Source organism: Zalophus californianus, chromosome 13 (genome assembly GCF_009762305.2).
Source record: "Zalophus californianus isolate mZalCal1 chromosome 13, mZalCal1.pri.v2, whole genome shotgun sequence".
Lineage (NCBI taxonomy): Eukaryota > Metazoa > Chordata > Mammalia > Carnivora > Otariidae > Zalophus > Zalophus californianus.
The window spans coordinates 23,922,294-23,942,147 of NC_045607.1; the positions used below are offsets into that span (position 1 = coordinate 23,922,294).

General features: G+C 43.6%; 1 protein-coding gene across 1 annotated transcript in view; it reads left to right on the forward strand.

Annotated features, from left to right (window-relative positions):
- Positions 1 to 19,854, forward strand: part of EPB41L4B (erythrocyte membrane protein band 4.1 like 4B) — a 124,164-nt gene that overhangs the window by 73,739 nt on the left and 30,571 nt on the right. Inside the window, 2 exon segments of the mRNA XM_035723673.1 lie at positions 15,225 to 15,442; positions 17,693 to 17,811. Of these exon segments, the coding sequence (XP_035579566.1) occupies positions 15,225 to 15,442; positions 17,693 to 17,811 (337 nt within the window).

Below are 19,854 nucleotides of genomic sequence, written 5' to 3' on the forward strand. Positions count from 1 at the left end.
CATCATCACACGGGCAGTTCTGACTCCCAGCCCGTGTTCTCGGCCCCTGGGCTCTGATGTTTCTCACTGACGACCATCTCACCATTTGGGACCCTGTCGATCTCTATATATATATCCATCCATGAGACTGTTACTAGATTATGTAGAAGAGTTTACTACCCCGAGATCTGGATACTAACTAGAAAGCCACTCACCACCACCAGCGTCCATATCCCTGCACACCAGTGGCCTAGTGACCATGTCCATCACCAGTGAGCTAGTAACCCTGTTACCCTTCCCAGGGGTCTAGTAACCCCTAACACCTTACCACCCCTCCTCCTGCAATCTAGAAACTGCATTCATTCAATAACCCCCTTTACAAAGGAGCAGAGATTGAGCATTATTTTCTTCTTAGTGAACCACTCCTTATTTGAGGCAATCCACTGCTTTCATACCCAGAGCTCCCAAACTAGTCATTTCTTCTGGAGTATTACCTGCCTGCACAGCCAAGCTTGAGACTCCATAATTAACAGAACTAGCTTTTTGCATTTTTGAAACTTGGGTCCTTACCGGTCTTGGATCATCTCTTATTTTTCTGTGGTTCCCTCAGAATATCGAACAGTGGACTGACAGTGTGGTCAGATTGATGTAATTCATATGGACTGAAAGACTTGAAATCATGCCGGGTGATTATCTTGACTTTCAAACACCTCTTACCTGTTTCATTTCTTGGTCTACCATTTCCACTGAAAATGGTTCTCCTTAACAGCAAAGATGAAGGAATAGGACAGTGTGGGAGTGCTGCTTTTTTTTTTTTTTTTTTTTTTTCCCCCGCCCGTTAATATGGCACCATCCTTCCAGGTCAGTAACTCCAGCCTCCTGGGTCCTGGTCTGAACACAACTAATAATAGATCCTTTTTGTTGCCCTTGAGTTTCTAGCTTTTAACTAATCCTTTAAGATCTGAGCTCATCAAAGAACTCCCTGAGCAGCCATATTGATCCTTTGGATCAATATTCCCCAAACTCGGCTCTAAGTCAGTTCCCTGACTGTACTGAATCTTCCAAAAGGACCAGGTAAATACCCTAAATAGGCTTAAGGATGATTTGCCTCTGCTATTTCCCTCCAGGAGGCAACCGACAAATGCAGAGGCAAGGCATAATGGGGCAGAGAGAGGGAGAACGCAAACTGCTGTTAAGAAAAGAGTCCCTTTGCACATGAAAAGTAGCACATTTTTAAGAAGACCCAGGGGTATCTAAAAGGTGAAACTAATGTGAAACTGACATCCAGCTGAGCCTCAGCAAAAGAAATCTTAAATAATTCTGCAAATTGGCCAACTTCCTCAAAATTAAGGAGCCCAAGAATTACTTGGACAGCTTATTAAAAATGGAAATTGCCAGGCTCTATTGAAGGCTCTGTTTAACTAGGGGATAACGCCGTGGGGATGGTGAGACCTAAGGAACCTTCATTTGAAGTCTCCAGGCGAGTCCGCGATGGACAAGTGTAGGACCTCCCCTTGGAAAAGCCCAGCTACCTATCTGGTTTGCCCTTGTTTTATGGTTCAATTTTAATTAATTTAGAGGCCAACTCTTTTTTTTTTTTTAAGTAGGCATGATATCAAAAAATAAATGGATACGTCATAATAAGTAGCTAGATATGTCTACTCAGTATAGTTTTGCACTTGCTTAGGTTCATAGTGAAGCAGAAGAATGCAAAAATTCTAGGGTTTCTTTACGTGGCTTTAATTTCATCATGAGCTCCCTCTCCCAAGTCTGTCAGACCGAATCTGTCATTGTTCTGCTCTCATGCCGGAAGCAAGGGTCTAGAGAACTGTATCCACTGAGGAAGATGACCTGGACACTCCAGCATAAGAACCCATGCCAAGATGAGAACCCATCATGGGGAAGAAGCAGAAGCTTGCAGAAGCAAAATGGCAGGATATTGCCCGCTGATGAGAGACAGACTGCAGGTCTGGTGTGGAATGTTGATTTTGTTGGGGGCAAGAGCCCTGCAGTTTTCCCGCAAGGTGAAATGTGCATGCTCTGGAGTCTTGCACGCTTTGAATCCCAACTTTGCCACTTACCAGCCATGTGACCTTTGTCCAGTTTCTTCTCTGTGCCTCCTTTTCCTTGTCCCCAAATGGAATTAAAAGACATTATGTATGGAAGGTGTTTTGCACCATTTTCGATGCTGGCTGGCAGCAGTTTTTGGTGGTTTTGAGATTTAAGGCCTTAGCCGTCCACGTGGTGAGAGACAGGTCAAAGAAATTCAAAGTTGCACTCAAGGAATGGTCTGTGTTAAAGGTTGCTGGCTTGAGATGTATGGTCTAAGTTTAGCAATGGAAAGGGGTGCTTGGCTCCAAGAGAAAGATCAGATGGAAGAGAGTTAACACAATACATAAATACACATCTCCGAAACTCTAACAAGCAAAGAGCAGAAAGGCCGTGGGGATCTTTTGAGGCGGGATAAAAAGAAAGAAAGTTGATATTTCTGTCTGAGAATACGAGGGGCTAACTGTCCAGGCGGAATGTGGACAATGCTTTCCCATCTGCTGACAGCAAAACCGGAGGAAGAGGGAACTGGTGAGACCACTGAGAATGCATTCTGTGGGTACAATGGGGACCGAAAAGTTGAGAGAATTGAAACAGCATATGCTCCATTGCCAGCTTGTCTAGCTTAGGATTTCATCTTCCACAAAGCGGAGGAGGCTTTTAACAATTAGGAGACTAAGTAGAAAGTCAGTAGTAAAGGGAACTGCTGTGCTTTTTCACTTATTTTCGTAGGTAATACGGTAAAAATTCAGACAAAAATACCTAAAACTTACTTTTCCTTTCCACCTTTTTATCCCTAGGTCCCTAATTCTCCCCAGAGGCAAACATTGCTAGCGTTTCATCGTGTCAATCTAGAGCTATTCCACATATAAACAAGCATGTGTATGTATTTAACCAGTCAATATTGATGGTCATTTAGGCTGCCCCAAATCTCGAAAATTACAATTTTTCTGCTGTCCTTCTACGTTCCGTTTATGCACTTGAGTAAATTCATCTGTAGATAAACTCCCTGGGAATAGGAGCTCTGGCTAAAAAGGTACGTGCATATTTAATATGGACATTGCCTAACAAAATTTCACTCTAAAGATATTCTACCTGATTACACTTTCTCGCCTGGGCCTCCCACCCCACCAGGGATTTGACAGGGCCTCTGATCCCACAGGGAGCAAGCTCGTAGCCTTAACTAAGTCTTTTAAACCTATGTTAGTCTGATGGGCAAAAATCAGAATTTCCATTTTAATTGTATTTCTCTAGAAGCAAGGTTGTACATCTTTTCTTATCTTTTTGAACGCCATTTATTATTTGTTTCCTCCGAACCGTCTGGAACCTCCGCTCTTATGCCCTGCTCTTTATTAAAGACCAGACTGATGAAGTAAAATTAATCATGTCATCATAGCCTTTTTAATAGCAGAGAAAGGGAAGGATGGGAGGAATTGATATTTACCAGACATTTTTTGGAAGCAGATTTCCAGAAGCTCAGGTAACAATCAGCACGATCCGATGCCCTGGAGACCTGAAGAAAGAATACGGACAGCATCAAAATAGCCAGGGTAAAGGACTTGATTTCTAGCACCCATCTTTCCTTTCCTGTTTGGGAGTTTGTTGGAGAACTTTCCACTCCAGCTTCTTAAATACCTACTCAGACATTGTGAATTTCCCTGGTGCACTGACCAGGGAAGCAAGGATTTACTTGTAGTCACAATTAAGGTCCTAATTTATCAGGTCTAAAATCCCACTGTATCCCGTTACTTGGCCTCGGTTTTATTGGAGGCAAGGCTGCAGAATTTAAAATACCCAAACTGCTGTAGTCCAGGCGGTCCGCTAAACAGGGTTAGAATAATTAGAGGACCATCCCCGTAGGCTTGTGTTGTAAGAAAGCCACAGAACCTACCTAATCATCCCCTCCTGAATTGTGAATGGCTTAAACATCCACTTTCTGCAGCAGAGACCTCAAAAGCAAGAGGTGTTGCCATGCTTACGGCTCCGTCAGCTTCATTCCACGGCTGAATAATGGATGCTGTATCTATATTCAAGGCAATTAAACGGGCCCTTAAGATTACGACCAGTGTATAGCCTCAGAGGCTAACTAAGGATGTTTGCAAGAGAAGCTTCTGGAAAACCTACAAGAATTGTGGAACAGAGAAAGGATCATTTGAGGAGATTTTAAAACACAAAAACCAAAATAGATGAATCCTCATCTGTATCACCTCAGGAACACATACCCAGTGTTCAGCTCCATCTCCTGCTCACACTGGTATCTTGTGCAATTAGAGTGTCTAAAACCTGCCCTTAACAGAGCATGCATTTTCTTCGTCTAGCTTGAACTTCATTCTGGAATAAATAATAGTTTAATTCCATTCCTTCTGGTGAGTTGGATGGTGTTTGCAGAGTGGAAAAATAACACTCAGCTCATGCCCAAGTCGGCCATGGCTCTTTCCTGGTGCAAAGACTGGGTCCTTGGACGTTATTCTGCACAGCTAGTAGCTGCATGTTCGTGGTGATCATTTTTTTGTCTTGCTGCTCCCTGAGACCTCCCATATGATACTCTTTGGGGATGCATTTAAAGCAGTGGTGAGGGGCAAGTCTGTTAATACCATTATCCACCTGAAAAACAAAAATCTTCATTTAAAGCAAAAAGTGGGCATCAGAATGCAGAAATGAGAGGCCAAAAAAAAAATCCCTAGGAAACCAAGAAGGGAAAGCACTGTCAGATTTATTACAAGTGAATGCTGTAAAAGAAAACAACTATATTTGTGTCAGTATTTTTTTTAAGGCAGGAAAGAGATTGAATAAACGCTTCAGCATGAGCCTCTGTGCAAAAATGAACCCATGAAATACTTATTCTTTGGGCTCAGATCCTGAAATTGATCTGGAATTGCTAAAATCCTAGATTTCACCACAAAGTTTCTAAAGCCCTTCCTCACAGCTTCTCCATGCCTCCAACAATCAGAGACATTATAAATTTAGTAAGAATCACATTAAGTTAAAATGGATTTTCTAGCAGAAAATTTGTCAAGGCCTGCTTACCCACTTACGGCCATTCACTGAAACCATTTGATACCAGGTTCACCAAAGGAAAATTCCAGACTCAAAGACGGGGGCACGTATCCTACTTTCTCACGCAGGACAGAGATGCAGCCAACAGGAAACGTGAAAAGGCTCTCATCGCTCCATAAGTTGTGGAATATTTTAGTTTTACAGAGGCCATTTAATGTTAGGAACCACTGAGGAGCTCCTGACCAAAGTGAAGCTTTTATGAATAGACACTTGATAAATTACCTAAGGAGAATTAAAATTTAATGCACTACAACATTTATTCAACAAATATTTACTGTCTCTGTGCCAAGTACTATAATAGGTACCAGGAATTGATGTTGAAGAAGATGCTGCCTTTGGCTGTAGGCAGTTAATAAACTAATCAAAACGACAGCTACCAATCTTATGGACTCAGACATTACCTGTGCTAACACTAGAATTAGTTCCAGGTTGATTGCCTAGAAGATGGCTTGAAAGAAATACAAACTGAGAAAATTCCCATTTGTCAATTAGTCTATATAAAGGAATCTAAACCATGCCAAAAAATATAATTTTGACCTTTTCAGACAAGAGGAAAATGAGGTCAGTTCATCTTTTCTCTCTAGTCACTTAAAATAATTATAATAAAACCACTAAGTTACTATAAGAAATCATCCCTAATTAACAGACTTAACATTCATAATGTGTCACATTTCTGATATGTTGATGACAATTTTCTTCTCAAACCCATTATGAAAAAGCAGTTTTTCAAATATACTCTCTACTTACGGCCAAATAGTATGCTTGCTTGCCCTGAATTTAATAAGAACTTTTAGCAATATGTTAGTCCAATGACCCACTCTGTTCAGTCTCTACTAAATTAAAATTGAAGTAAGTGACAGGTATCCTGGAAACCATGATGAGTAAATGCACCTTCTCTCATCTCTCAGTTGGACATGGCACAAATCACATTATTTCATTGAGCTGTAGTTCCTGGCATATAAATATGTAATAAATATTTGTCCAGAAATGCAGTGTCTGGGGCCCAGATAAGTGAAATGTGTTACCTGAGGTCACATAGTTAAGTGGTAGCAAAACCAAAGCTAAGTGCCCACCAGTCCAGTGTTCTTTTAATGTCATTGTAATGCTCCTTTCATCCACCTGGCAAGGCAGTCAGTCAGCGCTTAAGAGAGCACTGGGCTCTCGAGTCAGGTTGCCTGGATTCACATCCCAGCTTTGCCATTTACCCTGTGTGACTCTGAGAAAGTTAAGTAGGCTCTCTGTTACCCTTTCCTCACCTGTAAAATAAGGATAATAATAACTGTCCTTTCTTCAAATGGTTGTTAGAGGATTAAATAAGTTAATAGATGGCACAGTGCTGGGCAAGCAAAAACGTTAGCTTTTGAGTTTTTTCCTCTGTGAGTATTTAGAGAGCATGATTAATGCATCAGTGTTCAGCCAGGAAGCATGATTCTGGCCGACACCATCTGCTGCAAAAACACCGTAATTGAGGAGATTCTGCTAAGAGTCCCAGTTTGGAGAGCCACAGTTCAGGCTAATGGACAGGATATGGACTAGTGGAAACTTTTTCTTGTCCTTGGCACACATAGAAAATGACATATTTGTGTAGCGTACTGGGGTAAGCAGATAAGACTGTTTGAGCTGCAACCTACCCAAAGTCCATTTGTTGGGAAGCTCTGCTGAGATATTTGTCGATATCTCCCTGATGCTTTAGCTCTGATTAGGAATGTGGAATTGTTCCCACTTAGGCCAAAAGTGAAACAGGAGCCAGTTTGCCGCAACCAGACTCCTCTAGAAGGTGTTTAGAGAGGTTGTGTGCTGTTTGGGCTGCCTAGAAGCTGTTCCTGCCTCGGGGACCCCTGCTGTGGAGTTAAGACAGGTGCCATGAACAGATGAAAGAGTATCTCTGAGTCCAGGCCATGCCTTGCCAGAGGACTGGATAGAGGCTACTCACTCCGTTTTCCTAGGAGAGACTTTGACCTGACACAATACCTGTGGGGGCTTTCTTGGCCATCCAGACACTGGCATTTCATTGAAAGCAGAACATCTGTTGATTTCTCGGCCTTCCTGCCTGATTACGTAGTTATTTGGGAGGCAGAAGAAACACCGCCCATATTACTGTCATTAATTCTGGTCAGCAAGGAAGACTAGGTTGGAAATGTGTAAGTGGCAAGATCCTTGGGGAAAAAATGACTCTTATGTCTTGAAATTGTTAATACAACATGAGTGGAGCTCAGGGTTTAATCCTTCATGTCAAAGAGAAGATGGGTCTAAGAGGGAATCGTTTTCATGTGGACTAGGAATATATCATAGATCATCTGAAGGGGAAAGGCTTTTAGGGATCCACAAATAGAAGGGAGGTGGAACATATAAAAAATGAAGGGGTATAGACCTTTTTTTTTAAAGGACTTTTAATTTTCGTAGATGTGTGGTTTAGTTGGAGCAAAAAGATGAGCAATTTAATGACAGCCGTTCTTTTTAAGATTTTATTTTTAAGTACTCTGTGGTAGCCATTCCTGAGGATGGTATACGAGGTTAACAGGGCAGAAAAAACACTGCTCTAGTCTGTTTTGCTTTTCTCCTTTTCAATTAGGGAACCAGGCACAATACTAGTTGCTGAGGGTGAAAAGAACAAAGAGAAGGAAACTGAAGTCTAAGATGAGAGAAAAGTCGGGAACGACTTTGTTCTTTTGCAATTAGTTCAAGCCTTCAGGCTTAGAAAAATGGCCATGGGGAATAATGAGAGAATTTGTATATGGCAATGCTGAGTCAGCATCACAATGCTTTTAAAAAACCTTGGAGTCTCGGGGAAATGCCAGCATAGACAGGGAAAAGTCCTACAGTTTCTTGAAAAACAAATTAAAAAAAAAACTGGACTGATAAGCTGGATGGAGAGATCGAAAACGAATCTTTTTTAAGCACTTAGTTAAGGAAGTAGTGCTCCCTTAGAAATAGCATGGATTAGCTCAGAATAGGTGGTGCTAATGTTTCGAGATTCTTAGTAGGCTGAGAGTAAACGGATTGTCTCTAACCTGGTTAAGTAGAATGTGTCGGAAACCAAAGTTTAACGTTGAAACACTAGATAGTTTGCACACTTCAGAAATAAGAATGACTGTTAATATTCAGCTTCATTCTGGAGGCCTTACCAATGCAATAAGCCAAGAAAACAAAATAAGCAATAAATGCCAGAAAAGAAGAAACAAAATTTATATGATTATCTAAAATACAAATGAATTACAGTTGATAAGAGAGGTTAGCAAAGTGGCCAGGGGCAGAAATATCCTGTCAATAATTTTGTGTATCTAGTAGTAAAAAATTAATTAGAGGAAATGTAATAATAAGTGAAATCTTATTTTTCAATTGTGACAAAACTGAAATACACCTAGGAATTAAATTAATAATATATGTTGTTTACCTTTGTGGAAAAGTCAGAAATTCTAACTGAAGGACATTTAAAAATATCTGAATAAATGGTGAAAAGTCTCCTATTTCTTACAAATATGTTCTCTCAAATCCATAATGTTTAATGCTCCAAATCAGAATTCCAATGGGATTTTTTTGGTAGTAACTTGAGTTGTAAAATAATCTGAAAGAGTAAGTGCATAACAATAGTCAAGAAAAGAACAAAAGAAGAACAATGATGTGGGAAAGGGAACAGGATTTGACCTGTGAGATACTTAAAATACATATATTAAAACAGAAGTAATTAAGACAATCTGGTGCTGGTTGAGTAATAGATAAATAGATCAAGAAAAATAGGAAGAATCCAGAAACAGACGTAAATACATTATCCAGTATTTTCACGATAAGCATCTCTGACACAAGCATTTTCACTGCAAACATTTTCTCTGTGTAACGACTTGGCTGTAAGGTAATTTTGCCCTAAAAGATAAAATCATGGATAAATAAAAGAGGGACATTCATTTAAAAAGACATGTGGAACATGAAAAATTGAATAACAAAAAAAAATTGAATAACAAAATTTAAAAGACTTTATTGCAAAATACAAAATATTTGAATACACCAAAAAAAATGTATAGCATAGAGTCATGGCAACACTGCGCAAATAACTGGTTTTATTTTGTAGGTTGTACCTATGTGCTTGTTTTCAAAGTCTTCTGTTCAGAGTATTATATTTATATATATCTGTGTATATATATATATATATTTTTTTTTTTTTGGCTTACTGATCCGTCTTGTCATTCAGCATTGCACTTTTACTTTTGTCCCTAAGATTTCTTCCTTCATCAACAGAGGTATCATTTTCCAAGTGCTAGGATATATATTTACAGCTGAGCATTGTATTGTTTCCTAAAAGCCTTCTACACTGTTGTTTGTTCTTGGCATGTTGTCACGTGACTGTTGCTAAATGTTCCAAAGTTCTATGGGAAAAGTGGAAGAAAGGCTGAGGCTGTAATGCATTTGTAACTGAGCTTTGTTAATAACATTGCAACTGATGTGTTATTTTCTAGCACAGTATAGCGTGGGGTCTGGCTTTACACTGTCTTCTTTCACACTTCCAGTAAGTTTTATCACCATATTTTCTATCAAGTTGATACACGTAGTTATCATCCAGTAATTTAAGACCACCACATCTACCCATCTCTGTATAGGCCATTATGAGGGCTAGCTAAGATTTATCTGATGGAAAAATGGGAACTTTGCCAGTGGAGAAATGAAACCAAACTGTCAGCCAGTTGTTTCATATTTTACAGCAGAATTCTCTTACAGCCAATTAGATATGCAGTGAAAATGGGATGAAAATTCTCGCAGCAGAGATGTATATGGCAAAGGTGTTTACGGGAAAACTACCTAGCACCCACGGTGGATATCGTGTATCAGTCACCGGCAATCAGGAGAACTGAGACCCAGTGAGACATTTCTTACAGAGGGAATTTCGTACAGGGAATTGGTTACCCAAGGGATGAAGAACTAGGAAGCTAAATTGGAACAGTGAAGCAACCCAGAGATTAGCACCACTAGAACTAGAGCTGGAGAGACAGAGGGACAAAGGGAGGTGGCAGGGTTCCAATGCCCAGGTGCTGGGGCCACAGAGCACTCACAGCTCCTGCTGGAAACACCACCTGAGGCAGAAAGGGATGGGGAAGAAACACCTTGACTTCTCTCCTTTTCCCACCTTCCAGGCTCTGCCAGTGGCTCCCACTGGCCAAGCCTACATGAAAGCCAAAGGGCTGGGAGCCTGGTAAATGTATTTCCTTGGAAACACAGCAGGTCAGGGCAGAGCAGAGCAGAGATCTGAGAGCTCTTGGAAAAATGACTGGCACATGCAGAAAATGGCCTTTCAGGTTAGTGGGACAAGGATGAATTACTCCCTTGGTGATGTTGGGACAACTGGCTCTTCATTTCAGAACAAAAAGTGAGAACTTCCCCTTACAATATGCACATAAGCTCTTCTTCCCTCTTGGCTCTTCCCCAGGCTACATGAGCTGCCCCTCCTCCCGTAAGCCTTATCAAAGCACCTGCCACACTGCCTTGGACTTGTTACTCAGCAGTGAGGGCCTTGCGGGCAAGGACAGCCTCTCACTTGTCTTCTCAGTCTCGTGCCTACCACCGTGGCGGGCACAAGAGTTGACACTGAAATATTTATTGAGTGCATTGATACCTAATTTTCTTTTCAATCTGACCAGTATTGGTTGAACACCTGCTGTGTGTTTAGCACAGTGGAGGGTACGAAAACACGTGACCTAAACCGTCTCTGTGCCTCCAGAGCTCACTGTGTCGTGGGGAAGGCAAGATGTGTACACAAGGATGTCTCAGGCAGTGAGGTTCTGAGGAGGTCTTAGGATTTTCCCGATGAGTGCATTTGCTGCCTGAAATAGAAGCCAAGACAGATGGGAACATGTAGCAGATGGGCAGCAAGCAGAGAGGCGGTAGTCCTGGATGGTGTCCCAGGCTCAGCCAGTTAGCCACGGTATGACCCGGTCACCTCATTCCCCCAGTGAGCCCCACTTCCCCATCTGCAAAATGGAGAGGCTGGACTTAGGGCAGTGGTGCTCAGCTCTGGCTGCCCACTGGACTCAGAGATCGATGGTGACGTCACTGGTCTGGGGCAGGGGCTAGACATGGATATTTTTCAAAATCTTCCCTGGTGATTTTTTTAAAAATCAATTTTATAAAGGTATAAGTTAGTATCATACACTTCACCAATTTAAATTGTACAGTTCGATGGTTTATAGCATTTCCACAAAGTTGTACAGCCATCACTACAATCTAATTTTAGAACCTTTCCGCCGTCCCTAAAGAAACCCTGTGTCATTAGCAGTCACTTGCTGTTTCCCCGCATCCTCCCCAGGCCTAGGTAATCACGAATCTACTTTCTGTCTCTCTGGTCTTGACTATTCTGAACATTTCATATAGATGGAATCATGCAACATGTGGCCTTTTGTGTCTGGCTTCTTTCACTCAGCATGATGCTTTTCACAGTTCCTTTAAGTCCTAGCAGGGATTAATATTTCGTCCCAACTCATGACTGAATAATATGTCACTGTATGGCTATACCACATTTTATTTATCCATTCATCAGTTGATGGACATTTAGGTGGTTTCTCCCTTTTGGCCATTATGATTAATGCTGCTACGAATATTCATGGGCAGGTTTTTGTGTGGACATGTTTTCATTTCTCTTGGGTATATCCCTAGGAGTGGAATTGCTGGGTCCTATGGTAACTCTGTATTTAACCTTTGTGAGGAACTGCCAGGTGTTTTCCCAAAGCAACTGTACCATTTTGCATTCCCACCAGCAGTATGTGGGAGTTCCCCTGGTGATTTTAATATTCGTCTGGGGTATAAAACCGCCAAATGGAGGGTCTCCATTTCTATAATTCTGTGATTTTTCTATCCAGGATTATATCCCCAGAGCTGCCCTCAGAAGCCCGTGTCACCCAGAACTTGGCTGAGCTGTAGAGTGTATGGTACCGTGTGCTTCTGAGAGCACCCTCATCATTCCTGGCCTTATTTTTGAGAGAAAGCCCCATGAATTCTGTGTTCCAGCTCAAGACCCTCCCCAATTCCTGCCCTGCCCTGGTCACAGTTCTGGCAGTGGATTCTGGAGGATTATTCTGAATAATTATACCATTATTATGCCAATTATAATATTTAATAAGTAATGGTATAGTAATATTATTATTATTATTATACTAATTACTATAATACCATAATAATGAGTGTTATTGATATTATTATAATATTATAACATATTAAATAATTATCCCATTATTCAGTATGCAACACATTTTGATTGAGCATGCTGGGGTCCCACGGTCACAGAGGGGAGTGGCTCTGGTGGGATTAGGCAGGGCCGTAAGAGTCCCCCACCCTCCCCGTGTCTGCAGAGCTATGCCCGCCCCTAATATTGTCAAAAAAGTCCTGTATGACAGAGCCCCCACCAATAGAGTACTAACTTCTTAGGGTTGGAAGTAGAATGAGAGTGGGGGCTTCCCCTGAAAAAAGGGAAGAGAAGAAATTAGATCTGATGCAATTTCTCACTCATGTTTACTAACAGGGCATGTTGTCCCCCTTCCCCAAGCCCCAGTGTAACAGAAGGCATCAGCAGCTTCCAGGCAGGATAACTGCAAAAGTTAAATACTAAAGTGCCTTGCATAGTGCTGGGCACACAGGCAGCCCTCTTCTTCTGCACCAGATTTCTTCTCAGCTGCTGGCCCATGGAAGCAGAGGCTAAAGCCTACATAGCTCTCCTCTGTCACCCTCTGAAAACCAGGACTTGTGACCTTCTTTCCAGAATGCCAGAAGCTCATGAACCTCAGCCTCTCTTGACCATGAGCACAGAGCTGGTCTCATTTACTGAACTTTTTTTTTTTTTAAGATTTTATTTATTTATTTGACAGAGAGAGACACAGCGAGAGAAGGAACACAAGCAGGGGGAGTGGGAGAGGGAGAAGCAGGCTTCCCACTGAGCAGGGAGCCCGATGCGGGGCTCGATCCTGTGACTCTGGGATCATGACCTGAGCCGAAGGCAGACGCTTAACAACTGAGCCAGCCAGGCGCCCCTCATTTACTGAACTTTAAGCACTGGTCCCAAGGTTCTGGGGCTGCTGAGTGCTGCTGGACCCTCTGGGTGGGCTTGACCTTCTCTGCGGTCCCTGGGAAGAGGGCAGATGCACAACTCTAGTGGATGCCCTTTATATCATAGTTGATATGAACGGCCCTTCCTGGGGTTCTGCAGGGAAGAATCCATGAAGCTATGAAGCCAGGAGCAGTGGTTTCCTTAACAGACCCACAACCCTACAAAACTCCATGAATTAGGGTCTCTGGGAGGGTGGTCCCTTCCATGGAGGAGCTGAGGGATCTCCCAGGTCCTCCCACTACGGCTTAGAAACCTTTGCTTTTCTAGAGACCCTTACCCTGACATGATTCAGGCTGCTTCTTTGACTCTCATCTATTTCTCTTCCCATTTGTCTTGCTTAGTCTTCCCCATAAGTAGCTGTGAAAGGAAAATCACACATGCATATTTTATTTGACATGTTATTAAATGCCATTTATCACTCCCTGCATATATATTTATTTCCCTGTTTAACTTTTCACTCTGGGTGTCCTTGAAATAAAAAATCACACATTTTTAAACTTGGAAAGACGAGTACCTGATACCAATGCTCTAGTCCAAGTCCGTGGCAGACATCACTAATCAATCACAGCACTCTTTCCTCCTGAGCTGGGCACAACCTCAGAATCCTTCTCAATCTTGCTTTCCAAGCAAAGGGTGAGAATCACTTGAAGCTGGCATAGGAGATGGTGAGTATCTGTCATTCCTCAGAAGGTCTTACTCAAAGCTTTCCAACTCTACCTCCAGCCCTAAATGTACATCAGATCTCTGCTATAGGACATCTTTCCTCTTGGGTATTCATTCTCGCATTCAGGGTAATTCAAGATGAGCCCTAAATTGGGCAGCCCCTCCAGGCCTCCTAGGCTAAAGGGCATTTTCTCTCTTATGAGACCCCAGTCTCTGTGCCTCCTTAGGACAGATATTGTTTTCAACATATATGAGAGACAGGAAAAAAATGCCAGCAGGCTTTGTTGTCAAATCCCAGATCCACAGCTTCATCAACCCTTCCTCCTTCCTTCCCATCCTCCCTCTTTTCCTTCCTTTCTTCAAAAATGTATGGAGTACCTACTGTGTACCAAGCAAAGGTCTCTACATAGATAAAATTGGATGTTTTATGTAAAATAGCTAGTACCCTACTTGGGAGAGAGCAAGTACCAGATAAATAGTTGGAAGAAAGGATTTTTCAGACCTGGAAATGCACCCAGAGTCACCTGGCCCAGCTCTTGTTGCAGAGGAGGAAACTGAAGCCCAGAGCAACTGTCCAAGGTTCCTACACAAGGTTGGGGCAGAACTAAGACAGGAACCCAGGCTTTTCAACTTCAACTCAGCTCACTTTTTGTTGCCCCCATTACTGGCTGCATAGGGGAGCTCATTTTGGAGGGGTGAGGCTGGGCTGTGACCCTCAGAAGCCAAAGTCACACCTTATTCCACATCCTCACACACATACGTACACAATGCAAGACCGTCCTGAGTGAAGCGAAGTCCCCAGGAGCCAGCCAGGGTGGACAGGAAGAGCACTCTGGCTGCTGATTTGTGGGCAGTGGGCAGAAGGAGAGCGTGGAGGCAGGAAGAACAGTTAGGAGTCTCAACGGGAGATGACATGGGCTTCCAAAAGGGCAGTTTTCATAAAAACAGAGGGAACAATTGGAATTAAAGCTATCATAGCAGTACCCTTAGCAGGTGTTTCCTGTGCGGTGGGGTGATTGAGAGCAAAAGAAAGTGACTCCAAGACTTCTCTCTGTGTCACGATCTTGTCATGGGATGGCTAGCAATTATTTGCTAGTATTGCTTTTTATTTCCTCCTCCCATTTAAGGGATGTCTTTTCTTGAACGGAAGTTACTTAACTTCAGAGTAAGAATTCCTTAGGGTTTCAGGTCTCTGATATATACAGATTTCCCCTTTCTGCCTTTTCCTTGAGCACCGTGTTGCCCTTCTGTCCTGTTTTGCAATGACCCCGCGGATCTGTTTGTTGAACCGATTTCTCTTGGTTTTTAATTGTCAGAGAACATCTTTTAAAGTACACACAGGAATATCAAGACACTTGACTTTTCTAAATCCTGACTTTGACACCCTCCACAGCTACCCGCTCCCTTCCCCAGGGCTCAGCAGCTCAGACCGGCTGCCTTTCAGCATCGAGGAGAACGGGGGCCCTACCCGCGCCTCAGCCAGGCACCACCACCACCAGCACCACCACCAGCACCAGCACCAGCACCACCCAAACTATGGCCTCTCGCTGACTCTGGAGAACAAGGAGGGGCCTTCCAGGTCTCCAAACTCCAGCAGTAAATCCCTGACAAGTGAGTAGGGGTGGAGAGGGCAGGGTGGGAGGGAGGGATGCTGCAGGGCGTGGACGGCTTCCCCTGTCTTGAGGAAGACAGACCTTTTCTGTGCAGCACGTAAAAGTAAAGTCAGCGCTGGGTTACCAGGTCCAGGCTAGAGCAGACAAGAGCCTTGTGCATTTCAGCTGGAGCTTTCCCAGGAAACTCCGATTTAATTCCAGAGTGGCACTTCTCTCTCCACCTCATTCCCTAGCAGTTCCTACTTCCACTGGCTCAAGTAATAGAAAGAGGAGGGGAGCCGGGAGGCTAGAATCTCTACTTTTCCGAATTACAGGAAAACCTATTCTGTCCCATTTCTGATCCCTCTTCTGAGAGCAAGGTGATGTCGGGGAGGACCAGTGTACCCTGTTTCAGATCCCAGCAAGAGAAGGTGTGGAAATGGAGAGCAGGCACTTATTTGGCATAGAGGGAGCAGGAGAGCAGTAGAGGGAGAGGGAGAAACAGGCCCCCTGTTGAGCAGGGAGCCCGATGCGGGGCCTGATGCGGGGCTCAATCCCAGGACCCTGGGATCATGACCTGAGCCCAAGACAGTCACTTAACCAACTGAGCCACCCAGGCGCCCCTGGAGAGTAGGAACTTAGAAACATTTTTTAGCAATAGGATAGAGTGATTTTATATTCATTAAAACCAATAAAAAATGGGCTTAGATCTGGTATGTCTATTATTTCGTTTTTCTAGAAACTCCCTTTTATTATGTTTTACCAAAGAATTGATCTGTGACACACCAGAGGGGGAAGAACTGGTTCTTTTTCACATACGATGTGCAAAAGCACCGAGCTAGAGGCAGGAGTCAGGGCACTTCGATTCTGGTCTTCAGAATTTCTCTTGAGCCATGTTCCCTCTTGGACCTTCGGTTTTCTCATCTATGAAATGTGGTAGAGGGTGTCTAGTTGATGGCCAAAGAATCTTCCAGCTCTGACATTTCATGAGTCTGTGCAGTGATGAAAGGGTGAGCTGACGAGCCTTTAGCTGTAGACCACAGGGAACCATTCTGGGTTGGCTGAGTCGGAAATGGAAATTCATCATTCCCGTGGTGTTGATGAATCAGAACTCTATCCCCTTGACTATGCACACTGCCCTGCTAGGCCATGTCTCATCTTCTTGTATCCAGATAACTGTAATAGCCCCCTAAGGGGTACCTCCTCCAACGCCATCTCCATCTTGTAGATGCCGAAGTGAGACCTTTGACCAGAGAGCTCTGACCAAATGCCATAAGCCCTTTCAATGGTATTTCACTGTCCTGAGATAAAACCCACACTTCTGAGACCTTCCCGGCCTGGCCCCTGCCAAGGTCTCCGGACTTCCCTGACTCCTCACTACACTCTAGACACACGAAACCCCTCTCCGCTCACCAATTACTGAGCTGTGTTCCTAGTGCTGCCCTTTGCACCTGCTGTTCCCTCTGCCTGGGATGCTTTCCTCCACCCTAGTGAACTCCCACACATTTCTTCAGGAACCAACTCAAATATTGTCATCGGTGAAACTCTCTAACACGCCTTTCTGATTCCTGGCTTTGGAGTGCCTTCCCTTTTGCCTTCTGTGGCAATTAAGTAAGCTTTAATATCTGCACGAGTCTCTGTCTCCACCACTAGACTAGAATTTGCCTCATCTATCTTTTTATTCCAGCTGCCCAAATCTCAATTGCGAACGATAACTTGGCTCAAGCTTTAATATGTAATGACTATTTAATAATTAATGAATATTTCACTGTATTAATTGGTAAATACCAGCCAGTGGAAGGAGTGATGGCAAAGTAATCCAAGATAGTACAGAAATCAAAGTCAGTGAATTTAGTTTTAGAAACATAAAATGGTTTTCAAGGGCACCTCCGTATGCCTGTTAGCCTGAACACGCATCTTTCTAATTTGCATAGTGTTTTGCCATTAATAATGCATTTGTATGTAAATAACCTTCCCTAATCCTTACAGCAACCCTGCAGGGTAAGTAGTTTCATTTTCATTTTAAAATGGCTCAGAGGCTCAGAGATAGAGTGACTTGCCCAAGGCCACACAGCTCATCCATGGGGGAGTTAGACTTTGAAGCCTTGATCTTAGCTGTTCTCACAGCCCAACAGCTGGTGCATATTCTAGGGATTTCAGGGGTGGGGGCCGGGAGAAGGCAGACAGAAGGGTGCTGGGGATCAGGCTCTGGTAAGCATCTTTTATCACGTCTGTCTTTCCTTATTCATTCCCCCCTGGCCACTTGTAGAACTGAGTCCAGGACCGCCTGCCCTGTTCAGCGAAGCTGCCGCCCATCTAAAGAAGCTGGAACTGGAGACGGTGAAAGCTGCCGGACCCTGGCCTGCTCTGCACATCAACATAAATAAGGTGCCGAGGACCAGGGCTGGGTGATGAGCATGGACCTGTGGCTCACGTCAAACCTCTGGTTATTCCCCTGGGCTGCCTCCTAGATTATATGCCTTTGTCTTGGAGGAATTTCTATTAAATTTTTCCTGACATTTCTGCTCAGTCTCTTAAGAGCAGAAATGTACTTATATTCTTTCTGGCTGATTTATATCACTAGGAATTGCCCTCGGTGCTGAGTCTAACAGGCTGAATCTGTTAGTGATCTCTCCCTCCTTCTAGACCTAAAGCTCAATGAGGAGGTAGCCCCATTTACCTCTTTCCATTTTTTACCCATCTGTATTGGTCTGCTCAGGCTGCTATAACAAAATACCATAGACAGGGTGCCTTAAACAATAGATATTTATTTTTCACTGTTCTGAAGGCTGGCAGGCCAAGATCAAGGTGTCTGCCAGTTTGGTTCCCTGGTAAGGGCTCTCTTCCTAACTTGCAGATGGTTGCCTTCTTGCTGTGTCCTTACCTGCAGAGAGAGCTCAGTCTTTCTCTCTTTCTCTTCTTCTTCTTCTTCTTTTTTTTTTTTTTTAAGATTTTATTTGTAAGTAATCTCTATACCCAATGTGGGGCTCAAACTCACAACCCTGAGATCAAGAGTTGCATACTCTACCGACTGATCCCCTGTCTCTTCCTCTTCTTATAAAGCCACTAATCTGATCATGAGGGCCCCATTCCATGACATCATCTAAATCTGTTCACTTCCCAAGGGCCCCATCTCCAAATACCATCCTATGTGAAGTGGGGCTTCAACATATGAATGCGGTGGGGGGACAATTCAGTCCATAGCACCCTCTCTCTCTCTGACAATGCCTGGCACATAGTAGATGTTCAGTAACTGTTTGCTGATGTAAAGAAGGGAGGGATTGAAGGCAGGGGGGAAGAAGAGAGAAAAAGGGCTGGAGCAAAGCTTTCCTTTGCCTAGACCTGTTCTTATAATCCAAATGAGCAGCCTTATGAAAGCTAAATTTTATCTTCGAACTGTAGAATGTCAGGGCTGGATTCAGTGTACCATTTGGTTCAGCTTTCTTACCATCTGAGCTCAGAGGAAGGGAAATTATTTTCTCGAGGTCACACAGCAGGGGCTGAATCCTGGGTCCCCTGACTCCCGGCCCAGTACTCTCCGCACTCCAGCATGCCTCTCCATTTTGTACACCAGGCTTTCTTGACTTCAGCACTACGGATATTTTGGGCTGTGCTTGTTGTGGAGGAGCTGGTCCTGTGCGTTGCTGGATGTGTGACAACATCCCTGGGTTTCACCCGCTAGCTCCAGGAGCACCCCCATCCAGGTGTGACAACCAGCTTCATCTCTAGACATTTCCACAAATATCCCCTAAAGGGCAAAAGCACTCTAATTGGGAACCAGTGTTTTACGCATAATTTAATTTTTTAAATCCCCAAAGCAGTAGTCTTTTTCATTCGTGGATCATTTCTTCCACTCTGATGCTTCTTTGCTTCACCCTCCCTTTATAAGAGGGAATAGGAAGAATTTGGAAAATCTGGCCTGAGAAGGCCCCCCCGCCCTTCTTACCCGCACTGGGCTGTTACTCCTCCACCATAGCCAACCCTCCAGCCTAGGCTAGACTTCCAGGATTTCTCACAAGACTCTCATTTCCTTCCATTCCCCCAAGGGGCAGCCTCAGGTCCCTTTGACACCGTCAGGGGCCCGCTCACCTGCTTTTTCTTCTCTACCACCCTCCCTGATGGCCAGCTGCAAAGAATCCCTCCCGTGGGATGGCGTCGACATTCACGCAGCCAGCGGGTGCTTAGTGAGCAGGCCTATCCAAGGTGCTGGGAAACCAACCCAATATATCATGTGCCCCCTGCATGGTCTTCTTTCTCTTAGTCTCTTCTTTTTCAAACTTGTTTTCTGCAATCCATACCATAAATGGTTTGAAGAGACTTACCCAGAGTTTGGCCGAATCCAAACATACTTTGTGAGGTGAAACAGCAGATAGCGAGCCACAGACGGCTCACAAGCTCTGTGTAATCTGTAGTTGCCATGAATATTGGTGG